Here is a 24,055-nt window from a genome sequence, read left to right on the forward strand (position 1 = left end):
AAAGGAGTTGGCCGCCGTTTATTGAGCAAGTGTTCAGTTGGGCTAAGTGCTTGCCCTTGGTATCTGACATGATCCCTTTAACAACCCGAAGAAATGGGCAGTACTATTCCCCTTGGACAGATGACAAAACTGAGTCTCAGAAAAGAAAAGCAGAGACTCAGGGACGCCAAGGGAAGAGATCTGGGATCAGGGCCTCCTGGGGTCGGGGAGCTTCCCCAGTCCCTCCACATCAATTTGCCGAAAAGCATATTGGATTACTCACTTTTCTGTAATCCATACATGTTTGACGGGTCAGCCTCTTTTGAGTCATCTGTGACCTTTTCGATGCCTTTTTCCTGTCTGTCACCTTTGGGACATGTGGGGGATTTTTAGCCAGACCATCTGAAGCAGTTCTTCCCAGGGGACTAGATGAGCCCAGCCTCGCCTGTATTTGCAAAAGTTCCCTATGCTGGGAAATGGGGCACCTCTGCCTTAACTTCCTGTTTCATATAAGTAGCATGGTTTTCGTGGCTCCTCCACAGATAGTCCCGTGCACCCCTTTCACAATCCTGCATCACTTGTGTGCCAAATGGGAACAGAGGAAGCAAATCAGCATCCACTCGGTGCATGGTCCTGGTGGGATCAAATCTGGGCTGGAGTCTCCATTGCATAATGTATATCGTAGCATCTAAATTATAGTCCCACCGCATCATGAATACTAAGCAATATAATCTTACTTTTTCTGCTTTTTGGTTTTTGCTTTCTTTCTTTCTTCTTCTTTTTTTTTCTTTTTTTTTTTTTTTTACTTTTTAGGGTCACACCCGCTGCACTTGGAAGCTCCCAAGCTAGGGGTCAAATCGCAGCTACAGCTGCTGGCCTACGCCAGCGTCACAGCAATGCCAGATCTGAGCCACATCTGTGACCTACACCACAGCTCACAGCAACACCAGATCCTTAACCCACTGAGTGAGGCCAGGGATCGAACCCACATCCTCATGGCTCCTAGTCAGGTTCATTAACCACTGAGCCACAAAGGGAACTCCCAACACAATTTTACTTTTGCTACACTAAAAAAACATTGAGTTTATTTTAAGCTGCCTCAAATCCCTTTACAGAAGAAGACAAAAGATAACTCAGTTGTTTAAAAATTTGGGTTTTCATTACACAAGTAGCACATACTCAATGAAAGAAAATTTGGAAAATGCCCAAAAGTAAAAAGGAGGCAACAACCCTCCCTTTCCAGCGAGGCACATGGAGATGGCTGTACATTTTCTGCAAGTACAATCCTTATTTAAAAAGTGAAATTATCAGCGTTGGTTTTCTTCTGATCATACGTGATTGTTAGAAAAATATTCAAATAGCCCAGAGAAAGCAAAAGTCCCTATAACCCCACAAGCCTAGAGATAAGGATTGCTGATGGCACACCCTTCCTAACTAATTACAGAGATACACCAGTTTTAACCTAAATGGGATCACGTGATCACACACTGATTCATGAACACTTTTTTACCACGCAGTGTGGATGGAATCCTTCCATGTAGCTACATAAAGATCATGCCCTTGATGGGTTCCCTGGTGGCCTAGCCGTGAGGGATCTGGTGTTGTCACCGCTGTAGCTTGGGTCACTGCAGTGGCATGTTCTATCCCAGGCCTGGGAATTTCCTCATGCTGCGGGTGTGACCCGCCCCCCCCCAAAAAAAATCATGCTCTTTTTTTTTTTTTCTTTTTTGTTTTTTTGCCATTTCTTGGGCTGCTCTCGCGGCACATGGAGGTTCCCAAGCTAGGGGTCAATCAGAGCTGTAGCCACCAGCCTACGCCAGGCCACAGCAGCTCGGGATCCGAGCCGCGTCTGCAACCTACACCACAGCTCACGGCAACGCCGGATCCTTAACCCACTGAGCAAGGCCAGGGATCGAACCTGCAACCTCGTGGTTCCTGGTCAGATTCGTTACCCACTGCGCCAAAAATCATACTCTTGAACGGCTGAATTGTACTCTGCTATAGACATATGACAGGGTTTATTGATGCAATATCCTACTGACAGACAGGTAGGTTATTTCAACCTTTTTTTCCACCCCTTTTTCAAACAGTGCTGTATTTGTCATATTTAGCCTGTTGTTTGTGGAGGACAGATTACTAGTCTAGGATTGCCTGGTCAATGGAGATGAGGACTCACAGTTTTGGTGACTTCTGCAAGATTTGCTCTCCAAAAGGTTCTCACCAGTTCCTCTCTCCAAACCATTTTCCCTATGCATAGGCTTATTTATCTTGTTAGGTATTCACATGGTGAATATACTAGTATCCTGCTTTTTCTTTCTTCTTTTTTTTTTTCTTCATCTTTTTTTTTTTTTTTTTTGTCTTTTTAGGGCTGCACCCGTGGCATATGGAAGTTCCCAGGCTGGGGGTAGAATTGGAGCTGTAGCTGCTGGCCTACACCACAGCCACAGCAACATGGGATCTGAGCTGTGTCTGCAACCTACACCACAGCTCATGGCAATGCTGGATCCTTAACCCACTGGGCAAGGCCACGATTTGAACCTGTGTCCCCATGGATGCTAGTCAGATTCATTTCCACTTAGCCACAATAGGAACTCCTTTCTCTTGAGAATATATATTTTGGGGGATATTATTGCATAGTCTACAGCAGCATTCTTTTTGTTGTTGTTGTTGTTGTTGTTGTTGCTATTTCTTGGGCCGCTCCCGCGGCATATGGAGGTTCCCAGGCTAGGGGTTGAATCGGAGCTGTAGCCACCGGCCTACGCCAGAGCCACAGCAGCTCGGGATCCGAGCCGCGTCTGCAACCTACACCACAGCTCACGGCAACGCCGGATCGTTAACCCACTGAGCAAGGGCAGGGACCGAACCCGCAACCTCATGGTTCCTAGTCGGATTCGTTAACCACTGCGCCACGACGGGAACTCCTACAGCAGCATTCTTAATGATTGCACAACACCCTATTGAATAGAATTATCACGGTTTACTTAATCGTTTTCCTATTGGTGAACATTGAAATTGTCTCCAGTTTTTCAGTATTATAAATAACCTGGCAATGAAATTTTTGTGTATAAAGAACTCTGTTTTTCTTTCTCTTGGATTATTTCCTTAGGATAGATTCCTAGAAGACTGATTACTAGACATAAACATTTAAAAACTGTGGAACGGGAGTTCCCTTCATGGCTCAGCGGTTAACGAACCCGACTAGAATCCATAAGGACACGAGTTGGATCCCTGGCCTTGCTCAGTGGGTTAAGGATCCGGTATTGCCATGAGCTGTAGTGTAGGTTGCAGACGCGGCTCGGATCCCGCATTGCTGTAGTTGTGGTGTAGGCTGGCAGCTGTGGCTCTGATTGGACTCCTAGCCTGGGAACCTCCATATGCTGAGGGTACAGCCCTAAAGAGTGGAAAGAAAAAAAAAAAAAAAAGACAACTGTGGAACCCTTTGCTGAATTGCAGACCAAAAAAGCAGTAATTAGGGTAAATGGTAATGTTTTAGGAACAACCCAAATGTCCATCAAGAGGGGATTGATTATAGGATCACAAACAATGAAAGACTATAGTTGTTAAAAGGCCAAGGACTATTTACTTCCATTCACATGTCCCTCCACAGGTACTATGGAGAAGAAAAAGCAGGTTTCAGAAAAGAATATATAGAATTTTTGGGAAATGGAGTTCCCGCAGTGCACAGCAAGTTGAGGATCTGGCACTGCTGCAGTTGTGGTGTAGGTCGAAGCTGCAGCTCTGATTTGACCCCTGGCCTGGGAACTTCCATATTCTCAGAGTAGGGCCAAAAAAGAAAAAAATATAATAATAATTTTGGGGGAAAAGTAATATATATAAGTGATAAATATATAAGCTATATAATGTATATAATATCATATAGTGATATATGTAAATGATAAAATTCCAAAGGCATAGTTGCCAACCATTATTTTGAGAGAGCAAAGAACATAGGGCTATTTCTATTTCACAAAGTTTAGTTCAGATTTCTTATAATGAGTCAGTAAATTTTTGTGCGCAGAAAGTTAGTCAACAAAAAGCTTAAGAAAGGAAAGCTTTACACTATTTCTACAAAAATATTTTTGCCTTTTGATTGATTTAATACATAGTCATTTTTTTGTTTACATAGTAAAATTCACCCATTTTTGTCTTAATTTTTTTTCCTTCCTAAGTCTTCTCAATCTAGCAAGCCACTCTTTTTTTTTTTTTGCTTTGCTTTTTTCTTTTTCTTTTTCTTTTTTTTTTTTTTTTTTTGTCTTTTTAGGGCTGCACCTTCAGCATATGGAGTTCTCAGGCTAGAAGTTGCATTGAAGTTGCAGCTAGAAGTTGAATTGAAGCTGCACAGCCACAGCAACACGGGATCCAAGCCATGTCTGTGACCTACACCACGGCTCACGGCGAACGCCGGATCCTTAGCCCACTGAGCAAGGCCAGGACTTGAACCTGCGTCCTCATGGATACTAGTCATGCTAACCATTCCTAGCCCTTCTGGGATGAGAGTTTTCACCTCTGCATGAAAGGCAGAGTTTAATGTCAATCACGGGGTGTGCTGCTCAGTCCTCCCAACAGCCCCAAGAGGGCAGCTGCTTTTGTTACATCCATTTCACACATGGCGAAACTGAGCTCAGAGAGGTCTCGTCATTTTTCCAAGGACAGTCAGCGGGACAGAGGGCTGGCTTTGAACCCAGAGCCATGTGGCTCCAGGGCCGGTGTTCCTGACCACTAAACAGTGGGCTCCAAGCTGACTGCCCTGCTGAGCCAAACACAGAGAGAAACGTTCCATTTGAAAAACTGGCTGAAAGTCCTGGAAATGCTCAGAGGCAGCCAGAATGGAAAAAGATGCTCAAAAGGAACAGAACTTCTCAAAGGGGCTGAGGCTGCCCTGTCACGTGTGTCACATGGAAAACTTGACAGATGTGACATCCAGGCGGTTAGTGGGAGAACTGGTCATGCTCTTTGGCAAATTGCTGCCTCCTTCTCCCTCCTTGCCCCCGCCCACCCCCACCCTGGGAGGGAGCACTTGGGACCGTCTCAGAGGAGGCTTTCTGGCAGCCGTGACTCGGTCTCGAATCTGCCCCAACTTGGAGACTGTGAGAAATGAGAGCCCATCCTTGAGCCTCACGGGTCCACTGGGCCCCTCCAGCCAGTGTTGTTTTTCAAGCCCCTGGTCTCAGGCTGCCTCTCTCCCAGGTCCCCTGAGCTTGGCCACATCAGCTACACCTTTGGCACCGCCACGGGACAGTCAAGGGGGAGATGGGAGGATGTGGCATCTTTCAGGTCTGCCTCTCCTGGGCTGGCATCCAGGGCGCTGCTCCCCCCCCCCAACCTCCCAATAACCCCCCCTCCCGCCCCATCTCTTTGGCCTCTGTCTTGCCCTCGAAATCACTACCTGTGACCCGGGCACGCTAACCTCCAGCTCTTTCCCACATAGGGGGACGCACCTGAGGGGCCTGACCCAGGTGCGGAAAGAGGGACAAGAGCTAGGTCTGGGCCCCACTGCGGCAGAGGAGGAGACTCCCACCAGGGGCAGCTCAGCGAGGTCCCCTCTCTGAGGAGTTGCTTGTTCAGGAGCCAGAGGGCAGAGGAGCCCACATGCACCCACCCTGGCAGGGAGGGCAAAGACATTCATCCTTCATTCATTCCCTCATTCCCTCAACATGCCCTCTTGGAGCACTGGTGCTGTGCCCAGCCCTGCCCCTGCCTTCAGGGCAACTAGTGAGGGGGTGGGGCGGGGTACGTGGAGGTCGATAACTCAGATCACGGGTGATCTCGGCAGGCTTCCTGGAAGAGGCGACATGCAACAGAGTCTTGATGGAGGAGTTGACATGGGCTTTGTCCAGAGCCTGGCTGAGCTGAGGACAGAATTCACAGGCAGAAGGGGAAGAGCTTGGAGCAACCTTCCCTTTGCCCTCAGCAGATAAAAACTGGGGCGGGGGGAATAGGGCCTGCTGAGTTCCTACCCCAAAGGAGTGGGGTAGAGACAGGCTGGCTGGCCAGCTGGGAGCCAGGCGGATGTGGTTGGGAGGGGAGGTGGTGCCAGGCCAGGGCATGCAAAGGGAGGCAAAATCGGGTGGATTCTACCAAGAGGGCCCCGGGGTCCAGCCAGGCCCCCGCAGGGTACTGCTCATGCTGCTGGCACCCCAACTCTGCATGCCCCACCCCCACCCCACGCATGCCTGTGCCTCCTGCATGTCCCTTGTGTGACTGCTGGTTTTCGCCTGCCCCCTCCCCCAGCTCTGACAAGGAGCATTGCCCGTCCCCAGCCTGACTCAGGAGGCCACCTGGCACCTTGGGCCCTGCCCTCCCCAGATTCTCCCCGGATAGTCATCTGCAGGCTCTTACCTGCCTGCTGCCCCGCCTGACAGTGCCACCAGGCCTTGGAGAAGGCAAGCAGTAGCCCTGAGGACCAGGGAACACTTGGGGAGCTAACGGCGCCCCAGACCATTCTGTTTCGGAGACGGCTGCCACCGATTCCGGGCGTTCCTGCGCCCGGGAGCCGCCTCCCCCGTGAGGTTGCCCGAGTAGGCTAGCAAAGAGGGCCTGGAGCCAGGAAGACCCTTGAACTGCCATTTGGAACCCACAACTGGCGGAAAGGGGTGGCCGTGGCTTGGTGCCATCAGCTTCCTGGGACCCCAGGCCTCGGCGTTCTGTGTGCCCCCGCCCCCGCGCCCCACGACCCTGGATCCCCCGACTCTGGCGGGTTTGGGTGCTTCCCGCCCGTGCCCCCCGTGTACGTGGCTCTCTCCCCTCCCACCCTTCCCCAGCTCCAGCAGTACCCGCGCCTGCGGGAGGAGATGGAGCGGATCGTGACCACGCACATCCGGGAGCGGGAAGGCCGCACCAAGGAGCAGGTGAGTCCCCAGCCCGCCGCCGTTCAAGCCTGTGACCCTGGGCTCGCCCCCTTCTCCCCGGTCCGGCTCTTCTGTCTCTGTCTCCTTTGTACTTGCTCTCCTCCCACTAACTTTCTGCTTCTCTCGCTTTTTCACTGTGCGAAAATACGTATAACATACATTGTACAATTTTAACCATTTTAAAGCGTGCATTTCAGTGGTATCAAGTATATTCAGATTGCTGTGCAACCATCACAGAACTTCTTCAATCTTCCTAAATGAAACTCTGTCCCTCTTAAACAATGGCTCCTGTTCCCCCCTCCTCCCAGCCCCTGGCAACCACCTGTCCACTTCCGGTTTCTATGAACTTGACAACCTAGGTACCTCATATAAATGAAAGCATGCAACATTTGTCCTTCTGTATCTGGCTTACTTCACTTAGCATCATGTTCTCAAGGTTGTAGCATGGGTCAGAATATCTTTCCTTTTTACGGCTGAATAATATTCCATTGTATGGATAGACTTTTTTTTTCTTCTTCTTCTTCTTCTTTTTAGAGCCACACCCACAGCATATGGAGGTTCCCAGGCTAGGGGTCGAATCGGAGCTACAGCAGCTGGCCTACACCACAACCACAGCAACACAGGATCTGGTGTGGGAGTTCCCTGGTGGCCTAGCAGGTTAAGGATCCAGTGTTGTCTCTGATGTGGCTGGGGTCACTGCTGTGGCTCAGGTGCAATTCCTGGCCCCGGAACTTCTTCATACTACAGATGCAGCCAAAAAAATAATTTTGGTGTGTCCTCTTCCAGACATTCATCCTAGGAACATACAGATTCCAGATTTTCTCTAAATCTTTTTTTTTTTTTTTAGGGCCGCACTCACAGCCTATGGAAGTTCCCAGGCTAGGGGTTGAAATGGAGCTAGCTGCGGCTGCCAGCCTACACCACGGCCACAGAAACCCAGGATCCAAGCTGAGTCTGTGACCCACAGCTCGCAGCAATGCCGGATCCTTAACCCCCTGAGTGAGACCTGGGATCGAACCCGTGTCCTCATGGATACGAGTCGAGTTCGTTACCACTGATCCACAATGGGAACGCCCGGATTTCCTCTAAATCTTAAAGAATCACAAGCCTGCTGTGTGTCTTGCCTTTTTTCTCTAAAGATAATTGTAGCTAACATCTCTTGAGCACCTGTTACATGTCAGACACGTGACTTTCCTCCTCCTGTTGTGTCTTCACCACTTCCGTGAGGCGCAAACACTTCATTTGTGGAACATGAGGCTTTGTGAGGACAAGCTTACCGGAAGCCGCAGGGCCTGGGTCTGAACGCAGCTGCGTGCATCGGGAATGGCATTCTCATCATGCCTCCGTTATAAATCCTATCTTTCTTCATTACTTGCAAAGGGGATTTGTCCAGGCCAGAACCGAGAAGTTATCCTCATTCTTTTGAACCGCTGTAGAATGCTTTCTTATTTAGAAGATACCAGAGTCTATTTCACCTTCTGATGACCATTGGCTGGTTCCCAGTTGTTCTCTGAGAGATGGTTCTAGAAATGAATATATACTTAAAAAAAATTTTTTTTTTTTGTCTTTTGTCTTTTTAGGACCGTACCTGCGGCATATGGAGGTTCCCAGGCTAGGGGTCCAATCAGAGCTACAGCCTCCAGCCTACGCCACAGCCACAGTAATGTGGGACCCGAGCCGCATCTGAGATCTACACCACAGCTCACGGCAATGCCGGATCCTTAACCCACTGAGCGAGGCCAGGGATCGAACATGCCACCTCGTGGTTCCTAGTCGGATTCGTTTCCACTGAGCCAAGACAGGAACGCCTCTACATATTAATATTGTCAAATATTGCCAAACTGCCCTCCAAGAACATGATGCTAATTTACATTTCCACTAATAGTGTGAGGGAATCTGTCTTCCCACCATTGTGCCCACATTGGTCATTATCAATATGTATTATTAATCTGATAAGTTAAAAGGGCCTCATTTTAACTTCTGTCGCTCTATAAATGAGAGGGGCCATTTTTTACATACCCTTATAGGTTGTACGCATTTCTCCGATGGATTACGCATTCGTGTTCTTTGACTGTTTGGATCTGTGTGTCTCGCCTTTCACTTATCCATGGGGAGGAACTGTGTATTTGTGATGGATACTATTATAGATGCAGTTATTTATTTCTTATGGACTAGAGGTTTATTTACTATGGATTCTACATATGCTGCAAGTATGCTTCTCCCAGCTTTTCATGCATTTTAAAACTCTGTGGTATCTTTTCCCCGTGTCTGCTGACCTGTGTATCCTGAAAGGTCATGCTTCTCATCGATATTGAGCTGGCTTACATGAATACCAACCACGAGGACTTCATAGGCTTTGCCAAGTGAGTGCTCCCTGGTCAGAGAAGGTGACATCTCATGTGATTCTGTGTGTGTGTGTGTGTGTGTGTGTGTGTGTGTGTGTGTGTGACCCAGGTCTGCTGGGTTAATGAAGCCCCTGGATCTGGTGCCCACTGAGCAGGGGCGATGAAGCTGAGCCTCTTGAGAGATGTTCTGAAACGCTTCTTTTTCTCTCCCCATTAGTGCTCAGCAGAGGAGCAACCAGATGAACAAGAAGAAGGCTTCAGGCAACCAGGTGAGTGAACCCCAGGGCCCCAGCCCGAGGGATGGAGGGTGCCGGATGGACGCCAAGCTCTGAGAGCCCCCTCCCCCGAGGAGAAGGGTCCCACGGGGGCCAGGGAGCCTGTCAGATGCCAGCCACAAGCCTCCCACTCTGCCTCAGTAACCCTCTCTCCTCTCTCCCGATGCCTCTCGTGGTTGCTATGGTTACCTCTTTGCAGGATGAGATTCTGGTGAGTACCAGGACTGGGGCTCTTGGTTTGTGCAGTGAGGGGGAGGAGGGACTCCTTCGTAGCAGGAATGTGCAGGGGTCAAGAGGGCACTCTTTGGCTTGAGCTGCTTGCACACACAGGCATATGGGTGTCCATTCATGTACTCAGGCCAGAGGCAAGGCTTAACCACACACAGAGTCCTGCCAATCTGTCCATCAGTGCGCATGTGCTAAGCATCTACTTCAGCCGGAGGTAGACCACGTGGGCTGGGGTGGGTGAAAATGGCTGGAAGGGGCCTGGCACTGAGCTTTTTAAAATATCTGCTGGATGGATGGATGGATGGACAGATGGATGGGAGAGACATGTTTTTAAGCTGGCCTCTCTACCAGAGAGTTGAGTGAAGATATGAGTGAGGAATTCCCTGGTGGCCTGGTGGGTTAAGGATCTGGCAATGTCTCTACTGTGGCTCAGGTCACTGCTGTGGCACAGGTTCAACCCCTGGCCTGGGAACATCTACATGTCATGGGTGCAACCAAAAAAAAAAAGAAATTGAATGAAATGGCAAGAGACCGGGGACTTCCCATTGTGGCTCAGTGGAAACGAACCCAACTAGTATCCATGAGGATGGGGGTTCCATCCCTGATCTCACTCACTGGGTTAAGGATCCAGCATTGGCACAAGCTGCAGTGTAGGTTGCAGATGCAGCTCGGATCCAGTGTTGCCGCTGTGGTGTAGGCCAGCAGCTGCAGCCAGCCCCTAGCCTGGGAACTTCCATATGGCGCAGGTTCATCCCTAAAAAAGAAAAAATAAAATAAAATAAAAGGGAGAGAGAGAGAAATAAAGAAATGACAACAGAGTGCCTCCTCGCCTGCTCTGTCCTTCAGATCTCTACTCAAACATCACTTCTCGACCCCAGTGGTACCACCAGCATAGAGTCTGAGCTTTTCCAGAGGCCACAGTTTTTGTGATAATGCAGGTGTCTGTGTCATCACTGACATCGTATCACTTCCCTCTTGACCCCTATGAGGGGAGGGGCTGGGTCTGTCTTGTGCACCAGCAAATCCTCAGCCCCCGGCGCCGTGCCTGGCACACAGTAAGTGCTCAGTAGAATGAAAGAGTTCATGAAGGCACCATCCCAGGACAATTCGGTTCAGCAAACACTCACTGGTGCCTACCCTGTGCTGGCTCCTGGGCAGGAGTGAGACCCTGGCCCTGCCCCTCGGAGACCTGGGCTTGCACTCAGGCCGCAGGCAGGGCGGGAGTTGGAGGAATGGGAAGTCCCTGGTGCCAGGCTCTGGGAGGGGGTTTTGAATGAGCAGGGATGAGGGCAGCGCTGGGGGTGGCTGAGCGAAGACAAAGACTGCCCATCAGGGCAGGAGGGAGGTGGAGAGGTCTTTCAGATCAAGGAGATGGAGGACCGGGCTGTGGCATGCAGACTCAATTCCAAAGACAATGATGAGGAGTTCCCATTGTGGCTCAGCGGTAACAAGTCTGACTAGTATCCTTGAGGGTACGGGTTCAATCCCTGGCCTCATTCAGTGGGTTAAGGATCTGGCATTGCCGTGAGCTGTGGTGTAGGTTGCAGATGCAGCTCCAGTCTCACATGGCTGTGGCTGTGGTGCAGGCCGGCAACTATAGCTCCGATTCAACCCACAGCCTGGAAACTTCCATATGCTGCAGGTGCAGCGCTAAAAAGCAAAAGCAAAAAAAAAAAAAAAGAAAAAGAAAAAAGAAAAAAAAGGCAATGACAAGATGGGGACAGAATGAGAGAAGGCTCATGGGGCACCTGGCTACCATGTCCCTGTTCACGGCCACTAGCTCTGATCCACTGTGCTACGTGAGTTCTCCCCAGGGTTCTCGGGGAAGCCAGAGAGGGTTAAGGGGGGCTCCAGGCGGGGCTCTGAGGGCCTCAGCAGCAGGCTTGACCCTAGAGGGCTTTCTTGCCAGCCCCTTGGTCTTTTCTGGATGCTCAGGAGAGATGCCAGGGAAGCCAGGGCTGAGGGAGGGGGGCAGAAGCAGCTCCCTGGTGCCCTTGGTCTGGCCCACCAGCAGGGTCTAGTCAGTGGTCCTGCCCCTTGGAGTAGAATTGACAGGCCCGGAGTTCTGGTCGTGGCACAGTGGTTAACGAATACGACTAGGAACCATGAGGTTGTGGATTCGATCCCTGGCCTTGCCCAGTGGGTTAAGGATCTGGCGTTGCTGTGAGCTGTGGTGTAGGTTGCAGACGCCGCTCAGATCCCGCATTGCTGTGGCTCTGGGGTAGGTGGTAGCTACAGCTCCGATTCAACCGATTCAACCCCTAGCCTGGGAACCTCCATATGCCGCTGGAAGCAGCCCTAGAAAAGGCAAAATGAAAAAAAAAAAAAAAAAAAAGAATTGACAGGCCCTGGTCTGTGTCAGGCAACTTAGGACAGTCCCAAGGAGAATTGCTCCCTGACGTGAAAGGAGACCCTTGCCCCTTGCTGTGGGCTTTCCCCGGGGAAGGGGGATCTGGGCAGTTTGTGCTCAGCCCCCCACCCCCACCCCCTGTCTGCACACTCTGTCACACCCCCCCGGGGCCTGGAGGCAAAGACTCTTAGACCCCTGCTATCACAGCCTTCCTGTATGCATGCCACAAATATTCAATGACCACTTACTTGCTGTCCTCGGAGCACACAGTCAAAGGCTGGGAATATACATCAGTGACGGAGAGCAAGACAGGCTGACATCAACAGGTAGCTTCACATACACACAGAAATTCCAAGTTCCAGCCACCGCCTTAGAAGAAGACTTAAGAGAGTGATAAAAGATTATAATAGGGGTCCTGGCTTATGCTGGGGCCCAGGGAGAACCTGCCTGAAAACGTGACTTCTGAGTCCACACCCAGACCATGAGTAAGACTTGCAGGGCGAACAGGAGGACATGCTTTCCAGGCAGAGTCAACAGCAGCCTGTGCAAAGGCCCTGAGGTCAGAAAGACGGCTTCGAATAAATTGACTCTTAAGTTGAAAAGATGCTCAGAGTTGTCTTGCCCAGTCGGCCACCGAAAACTCCACTTGCACACTTTTTAGCAGCGGGGAGCTCATCCCCTTCCAAGGCCACCAGTCCCCTACTCAGATGGCTCTGACGCGCAGAAGCCTCTTTATCCTGAGCTGACCTCTGCCTTCCCCCATCTTCCACTCTGTTCACTTGTGGTTCAAGCCAGGGCAGGTCTGGTCCCCACCCTCCCTGACTCAGCCAGACCTCCAAGGGCTGGGGGAGGGCTGGGCTTTTGAGGGATCCCTCTTTGCCTACCATCCTCCAAGGGGGATCCCGGCCTCTGCCCTCTGACCTCCTGCCCCCTCACCCCCCAGGTCATCCGGAAGGGCTGGCTGACTATCAACAATATTGGCATAATGAAGGGGGGCTCCAAGGAGTATTGGTTTGTGCTGACCGCCGAGAATCTGTCCTGGTACAAAGATGACGAGGTGAGTAACAGGCCACTGGTCATCGGGGGGGGGGGGGGGGGCAGGGTTGGCTGATGGCCAGAGTCAGGCCCGGACCCTACACAGGCTGGGACTTGGAGCGGACCACACAACTGGGGTAGCGAAAGTCCCATCAAAGACCTGTGGGTGGAGGTGGCAGGCCCTCCTGGGAACTCATCCAGGCCGGATGGAGAAGATGGCTTTGGCAGGACCAGGGGAGCTTGGGGCGGAGCGCCCTGGAGGAAGTATACAGGGGTGCTGGGCCCGCCAGCCCCCCGTGACCCCACCAGCCCTACAACCTTCCTGTTTTCCTGCTCCAGGGCGTGCCTCCTCCTCCGTGGCCCCCACAGGCCCATGACACACACGAGTCCAGCTGCCAGACACCCTGTTAACCCCTGCACCCCAGTGCCCCAGACCTTGACAGTGGGAGGGAGACACCCAGGGTGCCTCCAGCCCGAGGGGCCAGGAGTGACGGGGTCCCACAGAGGCACCACGCCAAGCCCTCCCTGCCCACGACCCCCGGGGCACGGAGAACCCCTGCCACCTCCCTCCTCTGCTGCTGGTCTCCTTTAAGAATGAGTCTATTTGGCTTCCACATCTGGATTCCAGAGGTGACCAGAGAGAGCAGGGAGGGCTGGGGTGGCGGGGGCTGGGGGGTGTGGTAATGAAGTCCAGCTGGCCAAGGGGTGGGGGAGGGACCCTCTTTTCCCTGTGGGGGCTGTTCAGCTGGGGAGCCCAGAGGGTGCGCTCAGCGGGGGTGCGGAGCGTGGGGTGGTGGCCTGTGATTTTGGTCTCCAAGCCCCCTCCTTGATCCCTGCCCCCCCCCAAGTGGCCCCAGGCCGGGCCCCCCTCCCCACCTCGGGCGGGGCCCTTCGTCGTCACTGGCGGGGGCGCCAAGCCATCTGGACCTCATTACCCCCAGCCCTGGCCTCTCCCAGAGCACAGGGGCCCCGGGAAGGGATGGAGTGTGAGATGGCGGGGCACACGGGTCTGGGGGGCGGCTCCTGCTCAGGGAGGCTCCCTAAATGTGCCCATGACTGGGGATGCCCACGGCTGGCCCCACAACTCCTGGTGCCCCTGTGTTGAGCTTCCTTAGCTGGGGCCGGGGGACAGTGTGACCTGGGCTGAGGGCCAGCGACTGGCTACACTGGGGGTGGGAATAGCTGAGAGGGGCCCCTTTCTTGTATTTGTAAGGGGTCGTTTTTGAGCCTTGTGTGTACATTTGAGTTGAGTCCCATGGGGAGCTGACGTTGCAGTGTGTGTGTGTGTGTTGGGGGAGTGGGGTGGGCCATCCGTGCTGGGAGCTGGGGGTCTATGTGAGGCTTGTGGCCATGATGTGTGGGTGTTTCGTAGGAGCACATTCGGGGGATAAGCATCTGGGCGGGTTCGGTTCATGAGGTCTGCATGTGTGTTTGGAGGCAGACCGTGTGTGCCTGACGTGGGACCTCGGGTGTGCGTGCCCGTGCTTGGTGTGTAAGTGTCGGTGTATACATGTGACGAGTGGGCTGGTGGAGGGAGGGTATGCGTGTGTACTGTTCGAGAATATGTATTGTCTGTGTTCGGTACATACAGATGGGAGAGGGCCAGTGTTCCACTGTGAGTGGGTGTGTGTGTCTGTATGTGCGTGTGTGTGCATGCACGTGTGATGTGTGTGTGCTTAGGACATGGGTGTGGGATTTAAAGTTCGCATGTGGGAATGTACGTTTCTGGGTTGTGGGGGTGTTGGGGCTGAGGCGAGGTTTTGTGTGTGTGTGTGTGTCGGGGGGATGGGGGTAGATTTTTGGGGTTAAAACAGCTGGGGTCATGGAGGTGGTCCAGGCTGGGGGGACAGTGACCTGTCTCCCTTCTCCATCCAGTCCCGAGCCTTCTGGACTTGGGGACTTGGGTGGCCCTCTGGGCAGACAGGCAGCCGCCCACATCCCCAGCCCTCCCTGCTCCCCCATCTTCCGCCGCCACCCACCCTCCCAGCCACCCATGCCTCTGTGCCTCCCCCCAGCCAACCCTGTGCCCCCCCACCAGCCCCCTGCCCCAGCTCCAGGCTCCGGTCCTGGGATGGCGGGTAGGGGTCCATCCGGCTCTCCAGCGGTGGCGCCGAGGGTCTAACCCAGCCCAGCCTAACCAATGTGCAGACTACTGTACAATTTGGGAGTCCTGAACAGATAGTCTAAACACTGGGTAGACGGAGTGGAGGTGTCCTCTGATCCATCCAGGCAGCCGGGTCTGTCTGTCCGTCGGAGGAGAGCTTCGGCCCCATGTCTTGGAGATGCAAGGCCCCCAGCCCAGCCCAGCCAGCCCGGGGTCCCCTCTCTGCTCCGACTCCCCTTCTGCCTCCTTTGACGTGGCAGGGGTGAGCGGGAGCTGTGGCTGGGGAGGAGGGGCCTGGGGAGGGGGCCGGCCTGCAGGAAGGAGGAGGCTGCTCCTACCTAGTGTCCAACCCCAGAGCGCAGGGCGGGTGGCGGCGGGGCCTCCCTCGAATGCTTCCAGATGTTCCCTGGCCGGGTGTGCAACTTCCTCCTCTCCTCCCCCAGCCACCCTCTGGGGCTCCCGGCCACCCGCCTGGCATAAAGAGGGCTTTATGTGGCTGGACGGGCCAGGCGAGTGTGGGGGGCAGAGGGAGGTGGGCAGGATAACGCCAGGACGGGGATCAGGGCGAGACCCATGCCCAAGCCCCGAGTCCCCCAAGCCCCACACAGACGCCCTCACACACCACCCCCAGGCACTGGGTGGGCTAGGGGGGTACAGGCAGCAGAAACCCCTCCCCTCCTCCCATAGCCCCAGCCTGAGGTACCTCCCAAAGATGCCTGAGAATCCCCTCTTGGACAGAGCAGCCCACAGAGGCATGTCAGCCCATACCAGGGGAGCACACATGTCACGTGGGCCTGGCACCCACACGCCCATCCACAGATGCACGTAACTCCTCCCAGACCATACAGACAAACCAAACTGATTCAGCCCATTATGCAAACGATATGCATGTAAATATGTGCACACACAGCACGTGTCCCACAGGCACCTTCGTGCAAAACACAGACATTTACAACCACCACCTACACCTACAGAAGTATGCACACATACCACCATGCTCACACGCACACACAGCCAGCCCGCCACCTCCTCAGGCACACTTGCACACACCCAGGGACACATGGGCGTGCATAATGGTGAGAGGACACGTGCTCAGGCACAGACACACAGCCACACACATTGCACACACAGACTCACCATCTCCAGGCTTGCGCTGTGTGCCTGATTGCTAACACATGGGCGGCTGTGGGGAGTGGGCTGAGCCAGCCCTTTGATGGCTGGTGGCCCCCCTTCGCTGTCTCCCCAGTCAGGAAATGAAGTCAGAGGCTTATCCAAAGCAGGCCCTATTGGCCAGGCCCAGGGTGAGAGAGGCTGGGGTCCCTGGCTGGGGCTGGCCTGGCTCCCCTCCAGGGCTTGATTAGGCTGGGACGTGGCAGCCAAGCTCAGCCAGGCCACCCTGGGCTCTTGGGCTCTGCATGATTGCAGAGGTAGTGGGAAGGGCCTGAATGCCGTGGGGAGCCATGCGGAGCCGAGGCGCCCCCCCAGGCCCAGGGCTCCGAAGCCAGGTTTGCATCAGGGAGAGCCTGTGCCGTGAAAGGGGGCTGTGCCGTGCCTTGGGGTGTCCACAGGCCCAGGGCCACTCTGGGGGTCCACCGCCCAGCGCCCCCCCCCCAGCATGGAGCATCCTTAGGGGGTGAGGCGTGGCAGAGAACAGGGCCAGCCTCACCCACCACTCCTGCCTCTCCTCCAGGAGAAAGAGAAGAAATACATGCTCTCCGTGGACAACCTGAAGCTGCGGGACGTGGAGAAGGGCTTCATGTCCAGCAAACACATCTTTGCCCTCTTCAACACGGAGCAGAGGTGCCTGCCTGCCTCCTTGGGGGCTGGGGGAGTAGAGAGGGTCCCCAGATCCAGAAGGGAGAGGGACCTGGCGCAGGCCCCCCCAGCCAGTCCTTATTCAACACATGTTTGTTGAGCTCCTACTCTGTTGCAGGCTTCATGTCTGCATCGCAGGCCTGTGCTCCCTCCCCCTCTTCCTGTCTCCCTCCCTCCTTCCCTCCCTCCCTCTCTCCTCTTTTTCTCCCTCCCCCCCCTCTTCCCTTCTCCCTCCCTCCCTCCCTCCCTCCTCTTTCTCCCCACCTCCCCTCCTGTCCTTCTGCAGTCACCGGTTTAGTACCTGCCCTGCCTAAGATGCTGGCCCCCTTCTCATGTTGTTCAGTGTCCAGTGGGACCGGCACCAGTACCAGGCCTCTCACCCCCCAACCCTCTAGTGGACTTTCTCCTACTCAGAGATGAGGTTCAATACAGCTGCCATCAGAGTCACCTCCCCTGCCATCAGGGGAAAGCCAGGGGGCTGAGATCTAAGCCAGAGGTTGCACTGCCATGGGTGCCCCTTTTATAAGGGCTCGGTCCCTCTCTTTCTTTTTTTTTAATGTTCTTTTTTGTCTTTTGTCTTTTTAGGGCCGCACCTGCAGCATATGGAGGTTCCCAGGCTAGGGGTCGAATGGGAGCTCCAGCTGCTGGCCATAGCCACAGCCACAGCAACTTGGGATCCAAGCCGCATCTGTGACCTCCACCACAGCTCAAGGCAACGCCGGATCCTTAACCCACTGAGCAAGGCCAGGGATCGACCCCATGTCCTCATGGATACTAGTTGGGTTCGTTAACCACTGAGCCACAATGGGAACTCCTCAGACCCTTTCTAATAGAGTATTTTACCACTCCTTCTGCTGAAGCCTCACAAGAAGCCTAGGAGGCAGGAATTGTCGTTACTAACCCATCTTCCAGATGAGAAAACTGAGGCTTAGAGAGAGGAAGGGACTTGCCCAGTGTCACCCAGCTGGGAAATGAGAAAATCAGGACTGGCCCCCAGGGCATCATGACCCCAGTCCACGCATGCCCTTAACCACCAGGGTGAGTGGCCTTTGCCCTGTCTCTCCTCCCCACCCGCCCCATTGCAGGAATGTCTACAAGGATTATCGGCAGCTGGAACTGGCCTGTGAGACACAGGAGGAAGTGGATAGCTGGAAGGCCTCCTTCCTGAGGGCTGGCGTGTACCCCGAGCGTGTTGGGGTGAGTGACAGGGGAGAGGGGGCACGCTGCTTAACATGGGGTCCCTGGGGTCCATCCTCAGGGATGCCAATCATGCCATATTCTTGAGCTGTTCTTGGGCTCAGAAATAGCTGGGGGAGTTCCTGTTGTGGCTCAGCGGATTAAGAACCTGACCCAGTGTCCGCGAGGATACTGGTTCCATCCCTGGCCTCGCTCAGTGGGTTGAGGCGCCTTGCTGCAAGCTTCAGTGTAGGTCGCAGATGCAGCTCAGATCTGGCATGGCTGTGGCTGGGGTGTAGGCCGGCAGCTGCAGCTCCAATTCGACCACTAGCCTGGGAACTTCCATAGGCTGCAGGTGTGGGCCTAAAAAAAAAGGAAAGAAAAAGAAAGAGGGATTCTCCCCCTACCTGCCCTGGGGTGGGATTGGAGTTAAGCCTTCCTTCCTCCCATCCTTCTCCAGCGCAGTTTACATACGCTTCCTCTGCCTCAGATGGCATTTTGCATCCTTTTTGTATGATGGTAGTTTCCTGCGACTGCCTTCACTTTTCTCCCCACTTTCACGGGACAAGGTCTAGCGTTGCCCTTGGGCTGGGGAGCAGGGCCCTGGGTTCACTCCACCTCTCCTTGTTTTTCCTCTCTGCGTCTGCTTCGACTGTGCTCGATGGTGGCGGCGGCGGTGGGGACAATGCTGGTGTGGTGACCTCCATCCATGGCTTTGGTGTGGGCCTCCCAGGACAAAGAGAAAGTGAGTGTGCCCGTCCCTCACCTTCTGCCAGGCATCTCCAGCCTAGAGCCAAATCTGGCCAGATCTTTCGACTTAGGAAGGGACCTTGGAGATGTCCTTGCCTGGTTTATGGACTGGGAAGAAGGCAAATTCTAGGCGCTAGAGTCACTGCCAAGATAAGGCTGATCGAGAGTCTGGGGTCCTGAGAGACTCTGGGGTGGGCAGAGCCCAGAGCTATGGGGGAGCTGGCATCTTTGTATACTGGCCAGTTGCTTCTCCTGTGCTTCAGTGTTCCAGGCCCCCTTAAAGGAGCTGGGACCCCGGGATGCCTGGAACCTGGCCTGGAGGGTCCAGACACCCTAATGCCCTCTGTTCTCAATGGCAGGCCAGTGAGACGGAGGAGAATGGCTCGGACAGCTTCATGCACTCCATGGACCCCCAGCTGGAGCGGCAGGTGGAGACCATCCGGAACCTCGTGGACTCGTACATGGCCATTGTCAACAAGACCGTCCGGGACCTCATGCCTAAGACCATCATGCACCTCATGATCAACAATGTGAGTGCATCACCACGCACGCGGGGGAAGGGGGCCCTTTGGGGGACCGAGGAAGCAGGTGGCCAGGTTGGCCTGGGTGGGACAGAGTTTGGGGAGGGAGGCGCAGGTCCACACCAGAGCTGTCGAGTAGAAATATAACGTGAGCTTCGTATATTACTTTGTAGACTCACATACCCAAACGTGCTTCACTGTTTTCCAGAAGGGGCTAGGAATCTGCATCTTTTAAGAGCTCCCACACCATGTGTTGAAATACACACCCCCACAGAATCACTTCCACCTGTGGCTTAGTGAAAATACACGGCCGGAGGGAAATGAGAACCCTGTTGGAATCCTGGCTTTGCCGCAAGTTCGCTGGGTGACTTTAAGTAAACCACCTACCCTCTCTGAGCCTCTGTTTTCTTATACGTAAAATATGGATAATAGAAGAGTTGAGGATTCAATGAGTTCCCTGATGGCCTAACAGTTACAGATCTGGCGTTGTCACTGCTGTGGTGCCAGTTCGATCCCTGGCCCAGGAACTTCTGCGTACCAGAGCAAGGCCAAAAAAAGGAAAGTGCATGACAACACACCACCTGGCATGTAGGAGGTGCTCGGCATGTCATTAAATAACGAATAAATGAAACAGGCCTATGGTATAAAAAAACCCTCAGGATCTCTCCATAAATGTTCCAGAGCCAGGGGCAGGTAACATCTGGAGATTTTAAGAACATTAACCCACTCCCTACATGCAGAAGCTTGCATTGCACCCAGTTCAGGCACACATTGACACCTGTTATTCAAGGGCTCAGGAGATTTTAAACTGTCCTCTTCCTTACTGAGGTCCAGTGGAGCATACAAGTCCTTGGAAACGGTGTAACTGCCTTCTTTTACACTGAGGAAACTGAGGCCGAAACAAGCTGTGTGGCCCGTTGTCCTGGTTGCATGATAGGCCCTGAGTTTCCGCTCAGATCTATGACCTTAAACAGTTCACTCTTCTTCTCTGGACCATCTGAGAAAAAGAGCAAGGGAAGCGAGGGAGATCTCTTGAGTTTAGGCGGTGGCTGAGCCCCATTCCCGAGCTCCAAGTCCTAGTCGGGGCCGGCGGGGCGGGCAAATTGGTACAGGCCTCAAATCCAAACCCTCTCCTCTCTTTGCCTGCCCTCAGACCAAGGAATTCATCTTCTCGGAGCTTCTGGCCAACCTCTACTCGTGCGGGGACCAGAACACACTGATGGAGGAGTCCGCCGAGCAGGCGCAGCGGCGAGATGAGATGCTGCGCATGTACCACGCACTGAAGGAGGCGCTTAGCATCATCGGCGACATCAACACGACCACTGTCAGCACGCCCATGCCCCCGCCCGTGGACGACTCCTGGCTGCAGGTGCAAAGCATACCGGCCGGACGCAGGTACCAGGGCCGGCCCCCACGGCCCCAAAGCCCCCCAGCCCGGGGCCCGCGGGAGGAGGGCCGGGACCGGGCAGTGGCGCGCCCGCGTCACCGGGGCGGCTCCCACCTGGAGCGAGGGGCGGAGCTTAGAGAGGGGCGGGGCTTTTGCGGGGCGGGGCTTGCCGTGGAGCGCTGGCTGCGGGGCGGGGCGGAGCGTCTGGGGCCGGGCTTTAACTCGGCCGAAAACCCTAGGGCGCATCGGGGCGGGGCTTGTGCGCATGGGCGTGGCCGGCACCGGGCTGGGGGCGGGCCCTCTGGGTGGGCAGAGAGGCTCAATCTCTCTCTCCCCTCCTTGTCCTTTGCTCCCCGTCGCCCGCAGGTCACCCACGTCCAGCCCCACGCCGCAGCGCCGAGCCCCCGCCGTGCCCCCAGCCCGGCCCGGGTCGCGGGGCCCTGCTCCTGGGCCTCCGCCTGCTGGGTCCGCCCTGGGGGGGGCACCCCCCGTGCCCTCCAGGCCGGGGGCTTCCCCTGACCCCTTCGGTCCTCCCCCCCAGGTGCCCTCGCGCCCCAACCGCGCCCCGCCCGGGGTCCCCAGGTGAGTAGGGCTGAAAGCAGCGGCAAAGACCGCCAGGCGGGCGTGGCCGGGAGGGAGGTGGGGCCGGATTCTGGAGCCCCGGCGCTGGTCGCCAGACCTGGCCCTCTCCATCCGAGTCACTCGGACTGTGGGTGCCAGAGCCACGAGGAAGTGTGGCAGAGGGCTGGCGGAGCCTGCTCCCCAGGGAGTGCTGAGTCCCGCAGGTGGTCGTTTCTGGGGAGGGGGCCGTGGGGCTCCTCCCACCTGCCCCCGTCTCTCCAGCACTTGCATGGCGCTTCCATCCTTTTTCACTGTCTCCCACACATTGCATCCCTTCCCCTTTCCCTTCCTAGCTGCTCTCCGCCGTTCTCCATTCCATCTATCCCATTCTGTCCTCTACTTCTCTCTCCCAGCCCCCAGTGAGCCCTCAGGTCTGAGGATCTGACTGCCCATCCTCTCCGGATTTATAGACTTACACTCAGGGCTACCCGGATGCCCCCACTTCCCAGTCCTGACTCTTTGGACCTGTGCCAGGGGGATGTCTGGCCTCTGGCCCACAGGAACAGAGGCCAGGCTGTGACTGTGTGACCAGTAAGGTGTGTGATGTGTGTGTGGGCGTGCACACGGGTGTGAGAGTGTACGAATGGCACCCAGACATGGGATAGGACATGGAACAGCTAGGGCAAGGGTCCGGGAGCCACGGGGCAGCCAGATGGCTTTCTCCCTTCCCCCTGCCCCTGGCCTGGACCAACGTGGTGCGGGGGCGGGGAGGAGGCAGGAGCCGATGAAGGCTGCCCCATTCCCAGAGATTTTCCAGAGAAAAGGATTCTACTTCATCCCTTGGCCTTGCCTTCTTGATTCGTGAGCCTCTTTCAAGGAAGCCCACTCTGATGGCTCACTCAGTCTGCCCTGTTTCTACTGGCCATGTTCCCTGTGAGGAAGAACACATCAGACCCATAGCATTGGTTTATGTTTCCAGATGGCTGGAGGGTAGGGCCGCGGGTTCTAGCCTCCAGGAACCTAAAATGAAGCAGAGATGGGACCTGCTCTGTGGTGACCTGATGACCAGGGCAGACGGGGTAAAGCAGGCAGCCCTGGGCTGCAGTGGGCCTTTAGACAAGTCATTTTCCCTTCGAGGGCCTCCGTTTTCCTTCTCCCAAATGGTATTTAACATTCTGCCTTTCTCCCAGGGTTGGTGTGGGGATCAAGGGAGATCTTGGCTATAAGGATGCTGCATTAACTGCACCTGTGGTTACAGGCGCTCTTTGCTAACTTCCGACGTGCGTTCAGATTCTCAAGGGTATTTGACATGCCCGGGCCTGTGCTGAGGTTTGTCATGAGAACTGTAAGGTTTGGTACCTGTTCTAACTCTCGTCTGACTGACACATGGAAAACCTTTGCCAAGTCATGGCTTCAGGGGCGAGAGCAGTCTGGGCAGCTTCAAGGTAGTGAGAGCCAGGAGCTGATGGAGAGAAGGCTCCGGTGGTGAGGAGGAGGGAGGGCGTTGAGGTAAGGAACGGCAGGTGGGCAAAAGTTTGGTGCAGGGTGCCTTGAGAGCCACTGGCCTGAGCAGAGTGCAGATAAAAGGAGGAAGAATAAGGAAAGGTTGCCCTGGAGTTCCCTAGTGGCTCAGCAGGTTAAGGAGCTGGCGCTAACACTGCTGTGGCTCTGGTTACAGCTGTGGTGCAGGTTCAGTCCCTGGCCCAGGAATTGCCCTGTGCTGCAGGTGTGGCCAGAAAAAAAAAAAAAAAAAAAAAAAAAAAGTTGTCCTTGTGGAGGCAGGTTTGAGAACCTTCAGACTCCACAAAAGAGGTTGACTTATTGGGACTCAATGCTGTGGGCAATAGGGAGCCAGGGAAGGCTCTTGGGTGGAGACGTGACAGCTGAACCCTAAGAAAGCAAGACCTGTCCCTTCTGGAGCAATGCAGGTGGCCCTCTGAGCACGCCAGGCACGAGTGTGCAGGGAGCTGGTGCAAATGCCTCCTGTGTGCAGGCAAGCTTCTGTGTTGTGACCCAGCCCCCGCGTGTGCTTCAGTGTGCCAAGCGGCTGCATGCCCCAGGTCCATGCTGCACGCGCCGGCCAGTGAGGATGCCGGGCAGGGGGAGGTGGGGGAGGTGTATGCGTGCTGTTCGTGGGCATGTGTGTCAGTGTGTGCATGCGGGGCCGTGGGGCCTCACCGCATGTGTGTGCACGCCCGGGCGTGTGCGTGTGCGTGTCCCCCACCCCCAGGCCTGCCCCCGTCTGAGCGTGTGAACTGCCATGTTGATTTCGTGCTGTCTTTCAGAATCACTATCAGTGACCCCTGAGGAGCGTCAGCCACGGTAGGTACAGGCCTCTCCGCCTGCTGCATGAACGGTGTGTCTGCCCCCTGCCGCACCAGCTCCACATTGCAGGGCGCACCTGGGACCTCAGAGGCAGGCCCCCCTCCCTCGCCCTTCTGCAGCTCCAGACTTATTCTTTCCTCTTTCTGTCCTCGCTGCCAGCTGGCTCTCTCACCTCCCTTTCTCAGCGAGCCTCGGGACTCAGTGCCACTGCCCAAGGCCCCCGTGGCGGAGCCTGGGGAGGTCTTGGAACAGGCTCCGCGCCCAAGCTGGCCGACCTGGCTGCTCTCTGGAGCCATCAGAGAGAACAGAGAGCTCGTGGTTCTTGGTGTCAGGGGCAGGGAGCTTGGTGAGGGTTG

General features: G+C 54.9%; 2 protein-coding genes and 1 non-coding gene across 34 annotated transcripts in view; 2 read left to right on the top strand and 1 right to left on the bottom strand.

The window, feature by feature from the left end:
• The window catches only part of STXBP1 (syntaxin binding protein 1), a 775,650-nt gene that overhangs the window by 558,942 nt on the left and 192,653 nt on the right, over positions 1-24,055 (top strand). The gene's annotated exons all lie outside the window — the stretch shown is intronic.
• DNM1 (dynamin 1) overlaps positions 1-24,055 on the top strand; it is a 49,194-nt gene that overhangs the window by 23,303 nt on the left and 1,836 nt on the right. For 6 of the 32 annotated variants that reach the window (XR_014828350.1, XR_014828351.1, XR_014828356.1 and 3 more), the window contains exons 11-21: positions 6,741-6,827; positions 9,120-9,190; positions 9,390-9,441; positions 9,647-9,658; positions 12,969-13,082; positions 16,855-16,964; positions 18,065-18,180; positions 19,265-19,435; positions 20,580-20,821; positions 21,180-21,395; positions 23,660-23,696. Coding sequence is in view for 9 of the 32 variants with exons in the window: in XM_084997727.1 (XP_084853853.1) it covers positions 6,741-6,827; positions 9,120-9,190; positions 9,390-9,441; positions 9,647-9,658; positions 12,969-13,082; positions 16,855-16,964; positions 18,065-18,176; positions 18,889-18,900; positions 19,265-19,435; positions 20,580-20,821; positions 21,180-21,395; positions 23,660-23,681 (1,221 nt within the window). In the remaining 23 variants the exon portion in view is untranslated. Of the gene's footprint in view, positions 1-6,740; positions 6,828-9,119; positions 9,191-9,389; positions 9,442-9,646; positions 9,659-12,968; positions 13,083-16,854; positions 16,965-18,064; positions 18,546-18,888; positions 18,901-19,264; positions 19,436-20,579; positions 20,822-21,179; positions 21,396-22,800; positions 22,803-23,659; positions 23,697-24,055 lie in introns of those variants that run through there. The other 26 variants (XR_014828357.1, XR_014828359.1, XR_014828362.1 and 23 more) reach the window with 12 other exon arrangements.
• MIR199B (microRNA mir-199b) lies at positions 15,189-15,262 on the bottom strand. The gene has a single exon (NR_035370.1). It is a non-coding gene; the product is annotated as a microRNA mir-199b (primary transcript).

Source organism: Sus scrofa, chromosome 1 (assembly GCF_054392235.1).
Source record: "Sus scrofa isolate SSC_HxYL_T2T_F1_AM1 chromosome 1, Sscrofa_HxYL_maternal_Yorkshire_Landrace_v2.0, whole genome shotgun sequence".
Lineage (NCBI taxonomy): Eukaryota > Metazoa > Chordata > Mammalia > Artiodactyla > Suidae > Sus > Sus scrofa.